General features: G+C 50.2%; 1 protein-coding gene across 6 annotated transcripts in view; it reads right to left on the minus strand.

Annotated features, from left to right (window-relative positions):
* The window catches only part of KPNA6 (karyopherin subunit alpha 6), a 55,988-nt gene extending 50,869 nt beyond the window's left edge, over positions 1–5,119 (minus strand). For 2 of the 6 annotated variants that reach the window (XM_070078842.1, XM_070078841.1), the window contains exon 1: positions 4,787–4,925. Coding sequence is in view for 1 of the 6 variants with exons in the window: in XM_008273776.4 (XP_008271998.1) it covers positions 4,787–4,790 (4 nt within the window). In the remaining 5 variants the exon portion in view is untranslated. Of the gene's footprint in view, positions 1–2,714; positions 2,781–4,786 lie in introns of those variants that run through there. The other 4 variants (XM_070078840.1, XM_008273776.4, XM_008273777.4 and 1 more) reach the window with 4 other exon arrangements.
* Between the last annotated feature and the right edge of the window lie 2,718 nt (positions 5,120–7,837).

Genomic DNA, 7,837 nt, shown 5'->3' on the forward strand with positions numbered 1-7,837 from the left:
TTAATATGCATTTTCCATGAATGTTTTGAAGCCGCATATGTCCATGGTGGCTTGCTTTTTTTCACTACAGGTCTGCTTGTAAACAAATAATACACTGTGAACATCCCTCTCTATTCAAGAAAATCTTTGGAAGTTGGAGTCTTAGGTTTTCAAATTTCTGAAGAGTTTGCTGAAGTCTCCAAGAACTTCTGCTAAATTCTTCCCTGTGGATTTTCTTGGAGGTACTTAATGCTTCTGCAGTTTCCTTTTCTCTTGCCTTTTTTTTTTTTTAATTTATGTTTTGATTTGAAAAGCAGAATGACAGAGAAAGAGGGAGAGACAGAAACATCTTACATCAACTGGTTCACCCTTGAAATGCCCACATTAGCCAGGGTCAGGCAGAAGCCAAGAGACTGAAATTCCACCTAGGTCTTCCACATTGGTGGCAAGGACTCAAGTACGTGAGTCATCATGCGCTGCCTTCCTAGGTCCATTAGGAGGAAGCTATAAGGGAAGCAGAGTAGCTGGGACAGGAACCAGGCACCCAGATATGGGACGGGGTGTCCCAAGCTGTGGCTAAACCCACTGTGCCACAGCAACCGCTCAATCTTGTCTCTTGTTAAGCTATGCATTCACTAGGCAACAGGACTTTTCCAGCTCCATTATAATCATTTATTTTTCTTTTGAAAGGCCAAGAGACACAGACAACATGGCGAAGTATTTCAATTGTTGGTTCACTCCCCAAAACGCCCGCAAGAGCCAGCGCTGGACCAAGTTGAAGCCAGCTTGCCCACGTGGAAGGCAAGCGCCCAAGTAACTGAACCATCACTTGCTGCCTCTCAGGGTATGCATTATTAGGAAGCCGGAATAGGAGCAGAACCAAGACACGAACCAAGGCACTTCATTAAGAGACGTGGGTGTCTCAACCACTGCACCAATCACCTACCACCCTCTTATATGACCACTACTGTGTATGCAGTTCCTTGTTGACATCACCATGCTTATGCAGTCCATCAGAGCACCAATTAATAACCCTGTCCGAGTTCCTAACCCTCTCTGTGCTTGTTTCATCAATCAAAACATGAGAACCTAAGAATTAACCAGCATTTAAAGTGCTTATAAGAATGCCTCGCACTTAACAAGTTCTATATAAGCATTGGTTATTATTATATTATAGCTTTCACATATTTTTTGTCCCACACTTTGGTGAAATCTGGGTTAAAACACAAACAAGCAGGGCCAGTGCTGTAGCGCAGTAGGCTGATCCTCCACCTGCGGCGCTGGCATCCCATATGGGCGCCAGTTCTAGTCCTGGCTTCTCTTCCAATCCAGCTCTCTACTATGGCCTGGGAAAGCAGTAGAAGATGGCCCAAGTCCTTGGGCCCCTGCACCCATGTGGGAGACCTGGAAGAAGCTCCTGGCTCCAGATCGGCACAGCTCCGGCCCTCGCGGCCACTTGGGAAGCGAACCAACGGAAGGAAGACCTTTCTCTCTCTCTCTCCCTCTGTTTGTAACTCTACCTCTCAAATAAATAAATAAAATCTTAAAAAAAAAAAAGATACAAACAAGCAAAAAATAATGATAAAAACAAAAACTAATAAATCTCCTGTTCTTCTTTAAAGATTTGTTTATTTATTTGAAAGGCAGAGTTAGAGAGAGAAGGATAGACAGAGAGATCTTCATCGACTGGTACACTCCCCATGGTACACTCCCCAAATGGCTGCAATGGCCAGGGTTGGGCTAGAACCAAGATCTTCATCCAGGTGTCCCATATGAGTGCAGGGGCCCAAGTCCTTGGGTCATCTTCTGCTGCCTTCCCAGGTGCATGAGCAGGGAGCTGAATTGGAAGTGGAGCAGCCAGGACTGAAACCAGCACCCATATGGGATGCTGGTGTTGCAGGCAGCGGCTGAATTCTCTACATCACAACCCAGTCCCAAGGCAAATCTCAAGGCTTCTCCAGAGCCCCTCAAACTCCTCCTTACATCTGATTAGCCCATCAAATGCCATCCCTAAATCAGTCACTATTTAGGGGGACAGAATACAATGACAATTATGATCATCAAGACCTATCCCCTTGGCCAGTGCCGCGGCTCAATAGGCTAATCCTCCACCTTGCGGCGCTGGCACACCGGGTTCTAGTCCCAGTCGGGGTGCCAGATTCTGTCCCGGTTGCCCCTCTTCCAGGCCAGCTCTCTGCTGTGGCCAGGGAGTGCAGTGGAGGATGGCCCAAGTGCTTGGGCCCTGCACCCCATGGGAGACCAGGAGAAGCACCTGGCTCCTGCCTTCGGATCAGTGCAGTGCGCCAGCCATGGCTGCCATTGGAGGGTGAACCTACAGCAAAAGGAAGACCTTTCTCTCTGTCTTTCTCTCTCACTGTCCACTCTGCCTGCAAAAAAAAAAAAAACAACAACAACAACAACAAACAAACAAACAAAAAACCTCTCCCCTGGGGTTGGGAGAGGGTTGTCAGATTCCAAGTTAGCAAAAGACACAGGAAGTTTGACATAGCAGCAATGGTACAGGATTTAGAGAATACCCTTGAAAGGCAGTGAAGACCGCAGGTTCTGATTCCTGGGGAGTAAAGGCAGGTTTTGTTAGTGTCCCCAGCATCTAAAGAACCTAATTACCACACCTGGACTAGCTACCCAATTTTCTCAAAGGCTCAGTTTATCACCGTAAATGAAAATAGCCCAAGCTATCTCCAATCAGATGTCAGAATTAAAAGTATGCTTACATCAATTGTATTCCCATGGTGTACAGATGATTCTTGTACCTCTCCCACTCCTGGCCAAAGGACCTTCTGAAACACACGGTGGGGCAGTCTGAGTGGTACAAGAGATGGATCTGGAAAGGGAGAAGTTACCTGACTCTAAACTAACAATGCCCTTCAGAACCTTGGTCAGATTTTGTTACTTCTCTTAAGAACATTCATCCTGAACTCAGCCAACAAAGTCCTAACTTAACATTTTAAGTCTTTTAGAGCTGTATGAGCAGCAAAATGAGTAAGTCTGTCACTTCTGGTCTTGCTGTTACCTTCTCTAAGGTAGTTTCCCAATCTGTAAAAACTGAATAACTAACAAATTTATTTCACAGTGCCTAAAAAACATTAGTTCCTTCTCTTGAGGCACCAGTGTTCCTGAAATTGAAGAGCAATACAAAGTCTATAATATAAAAGTCCCTATAATATTTTCATTGATACGTAAAGCTGCAGTTACAAACAAGGCCTATCAGCCTTACCACGCAGTGGAGGATTCTGGAAAGCAAAGTACTTAAGGGAAAGGAACTAGCATGCCGTGGAGGAGAATCTGTACTGATATTCATACAGCCTTTACTAAACTACACACACTGTGCTATCTTTAGTTCCTGAAGAGTTTGAAAATAACATCCCTGTTTCTAGAGATGAGGAAAGATGGCTTAGGGAGGAAGGAAAATAGCACTGCGGACGATGTTAGATGCTTGCCATATGCACTGTCACGTTCTGCAATTATGTGATTTCTCTGGGTGACAGGCCTGATTTCAGTAGTGAGTCTAAAGTCATTGCCTATAGCACAGAAAATCATTTGTTTCCTCAGGATCAAACAACAATATTCCAGAAACTCACCCCCCTCACCCCCCAACATACACAAGTTGGGATTAGATATTCACTCTGGATTTCTTTTCAGTGCTGTTCAGACCAAAGGTTCCAAAGTGGGCCCACAAGCGAAAAACACCCTTACAACTTTGCCTAGGCTTAAAAGCTGCTCTCTCCCCTGCTTCCAGCTCAACCACTAGAGGGCCAGACCATTAAAAGGAAAAAAAAAAAATACAGCAGTTATTTAACTAGGGCTCTAGAGGAATCACCCTGCCTTGGCCATTAACCATGTGACCTTGGGTAAGTTACTTTTACCTCTCTAAACCTGTCTCCTCACCTGTAAAGCAGAAATAACGCAGCACCCCCCTCATCTAAGTCAGGAATAACGATTGTGCAAATTAAGACGAGCTACGCGAACCAGCGAGAACCATGCCTGCACGCAGAGCTTAGCAAATTTCAGTTCTCACTGCCCGAGGACAGCGGTACAGCCCCGACGGCTGCGTCCAGGTCCGAGGGCTTCGTGATGTCTGGGCACTGGCCTTGCCGGCCGGAATCCCCTCAAAAAGCTCAACAGGTCTCCTAACCAGGACTTGCCCAGGAACCTTTCGACCCCGACCCAAAAACGCCCAATAGGGCTTGGCCTCCGGTTTTCAACTGCTCCGAGGGCCGTCCCTGAGCCCAGCCGAACCACCCCATTTCCGCCTCGGCTCGGGAACTTCTCCCCGCCTCCGGGGGCCCGAGCTGCCCTCAGCCCGGCTGCCTCTGCACACCGGTCTGGGGGTAGGTCGCCCGGCGTCCCCTTCCCAGAAGGCGCCAGCCCTGAGGGCTCAGGAGAAGCGCTCAATCTGGTCAAGGCGCACGTCGGCCACACACACACACCCAGAGAAGGCGCCTTCAGCGCCACCCAGGCCTGCCGCCGGGAGCCCCTGTCGGCGCAGGGCGGACGGTAGGCCCCTTTCTAGCCCCCAGGAACGCGTGGGCTCCGGCCCGAAGCCACCACGTGGGGGCTCCAGGCATGCCAAGGTGTCCCTGGAACCAGCCCTAGGACTGCTACCCGCGCGGGCCCTAGTCCGGCTCCAAACTGGCTTCAGGGGCACCCCCGGCCTGGCTGCCCCCTCACACCTTTCTACAGGGGCTTCAGACACCTTCCGCAGCCCGGAGACAGGCTCGCGGCAGACCTCAAGCCCCGAGACCGCCTCGGCCCAAGCACCCAGTTGCCTGGTCGCCTTACTCACCCATCGCTGCTCCGCTCGCTCAGACTTGGCGGCGGCAGCTTCAGCGGCAGCTTCAGCAGACAATATGGCGGACCCGCAGGACGGCAGCCCGAAAGGCACAAACTCTCCGCGCCGGAACGAAACGCGTTCTCGGCCCCGCCGCCTGGGTCTTACCGAAGGTGCGCACTTAAAGAGACCGCAGCTCCTAGAGGTGGGGAACAGGGACGGAACTCGAAAGGCGTGGCTGGACGGGACTGGGAGGGGTACGCACTAAAAAGAGTTTAACGTGCTTAGCAGTGCTCAACTGTTTTCTGCTACTGCTGTTCCGAGGGAGGTCTCCTCCCTGAGAAAGTTTTGCTTCCAGACACGTATCGCTTCCTTTGCTAATTAAAGCCCGTCACAGACGCCGAGCTAAATACGAATCAGGAATCACGTGGAGAGGGGAAGTGACTCGCTCAGGATTGTAGAGATAAGGACGTGGTGAAGAGTAAACCCAGGGTTTCTGACCGAGCCTGCTGCCCACACCCCTAGTTGAGACTGCGATCTTTCTGAGAGATACAAAATTTAAAAAAATAAATAAATAAAGAGACGTGCTCAGTACAGTTGACAGAGCGATTTCACAATAATTATTTCCAATGTATCCTCACCGCAAACTCCTTAGGGCAGGGATGGGTTCCGTACTGCTCAGCGCAGTATCTGCGGCATCTAACACAGTATCTGGCACGTGGTTGTTGAATGAAAAACAGGACAGTGAGTTACACGCAGCAAGGAATATAATCTCCCTTTTATTTTTTAAAAAAGACTTACTTTCTTTAAAAGGCTGAGTGACAGAGAGAGAAGGAGAGACAGAGATTTTCCCTCTGCTGCTTCATTCCTCAAACGCCTGCCACAGCCAGCGTTGTGCTAGGGCAAAGCTAGGAGCCAGAAACCGCAATCCAGGTCTCCCACGTGGGTGACCAGAGTCCAAGCTCTTGAGCCACCACTGGATGGAAGTGGGGCGGCAGAGACTCGGGGACTTGAGCCAGGTACTCCAACAGGGAAGGGACTTGAGCCAGGCACTCCAACAGGGAAGGGACTTGAGCCAGGCACTCCGACAGGGAATGCGGCACCACAATGCCCACCCTTAGTCTCCTTTTTTAAGAGATCAGGAAATCGAGGCTCTGAGTGTTCCTGTACCCTTCTGTTTAAAAAAGCAGACTGTTATTTCTTTATTTGAGAGGCAGGGAAATAGGGGGAGAGAGAGAGAGATCTCATTGCTAATTTCCCCCTAACTGTCCACACAAGCCTGGGAGCCTGGAATGCAATTCAGGTCTCCCAGGTGGGTGGCGAGGAACCAACTGCTTGAGCTCTCACTGCTGCCTCTCAGGGTCTGCATGAGCAGGATGCTGGAATCCGATTTGAACCCCGGCACTCTGATGTGGGATGTGGACAGGCGACCTAACCAGCCTCTTAACTGATAGGCTAAGCCCCATAATCTTGCAGATGTTATGTTGTGGAATTTATGACTGGCTCAAAGGAAGGTACTTCAAAATGTGTGTGGAAGGCCGGCGCCGCGGCTCAATAGGCTAATCCTCCACCTTGCGGCGCCGGCACACCGGGTTCTAGTCCCGGTTGGGGCGCCGGATTCTGTCCCGGTTGCCCCTCTTCCAGGCCAGCTCTCTGCTATGGCCAGGGAGTGCAGTGGAGGATGGCCCAGGTGCTTGGGCCCTGCACCCCATGGGAGACCAGGAAAAAGCACCTGGCTCCTGGCTCCTGCCAGGATCAGCGCGGTGCGCCGGCTGCAGCGGCGGCCATTGGAGGGTGAACCAGCGGCAAAGGAAGACCTTTCTCTCTCTGTCTCTCTCTCTCACTGTCCACTCTGCCTGTCCAAAAAAAAAAAAAAAAAAAAAAAAGACCAAAATGTGTGTGGAGAGGTTGGCGCTGTGGTGCAGTGGGCTAGGCCTCCGCCTGTGGTGCCAGCATCCCATATGGACACCTGTTCGTGTCCCAGCTGCTCCTCTTCTGATCCAGCTCTCTGCTATGGCCTGGGAAAACAGTGGAAGATGACCCACGTGCTTGGGTCCCTGCACCCACATGGGACCTGGAAGAAGCTCCTGGCTCCTGTCTTTGGATTGGCTCAACTCCGACCATTGCAGCCGTTTGGGAAGTGAACCAGAGGATGAAAGACCTTTTTCTCTGCCTCTCCTGCTGTGACTCTACCGCTCAAATAAATTAGTAAATAATCTTTAAAAAAAAAGTGTATGTGGAAAATGGAATTAAAAGTTTTTAACTCTGGGACAGAGCTCATCATGCTGCTGGTATTTATTTATTAAAGATTTATTTTATTTGAAAGGCAGCAGAACAGAGAAAAGGAGAGACAGAAACCGATCTTCCACCCAGTGATTCACTTCCCAAATGGCCACAACAGCCAGGGCTGGGCCAGGCTGAAGCTTGGAACCTGGCACTACTGGGTTTCCCACATGGGTGGCAAAGGCCCAAGGACTCAGGCCCTTATCTGCTGCCTGCCAGGGTGCACAGTAGCAGGAAGCTGGATCAGAAGTGGAGGAGCCAGGACTCAAACTGGTATTTTAAGATGCAATGCTGGTGTTCCAAGAGACTTAACCCACAGTACCACCAACCTCAGTCCCTCTCCATGAACTTTTTGAAGCACGTTTGTATTAGGCCTCTGTTTGCATAATGACATGCCAGTCTTCCTGTCTCCAAATCACTGGTCACAAGGGGGTCCTGTCTTCTGGAAACAGATTGAGGGATCTGCTCTCTGGTCCCTAGGGTTTGTCACAACAAATTACCAATTCTAGTTACGTGCCCGCGTCATGAAGGGAAACAACTCAAGGCAGACTGTGTGCCTCAGTCAGGAAAGGGAGCACTCTTTTCCCCTTGCTATTACCACTGCTCAAGGCCAAACCTCGTTACTCTCTCCCAGTCTCTTCTGCCTGCCTCCAGGCACTCTCACTCCGTCTCCTTAAAAGCAGCCCTTGCAGTGTCACTCCTCTGCTTCGGTAACTTCCACCCTTGGGCGCCCAAACTTTTCCCTGTGGCACGCAGGGTGGCCCTGACCAGTTTCTCGGGTCA

Source organism: Oryctolagus cuniculus, chromosome 7 (genome assembly GCF_964237555.1).
Source record: "Oryctolagus cuniculus chromosome 7, mOryCun1.1, whole genome shotgun sequence".
NCBI classification, from domain to species: domain Eukaryota; kingdom Metazoa; phylum Chordata; class Mammalia; order Lagomorpha; family Leporidae; genus Oryctolagus; species Oryctolagus cuniculus.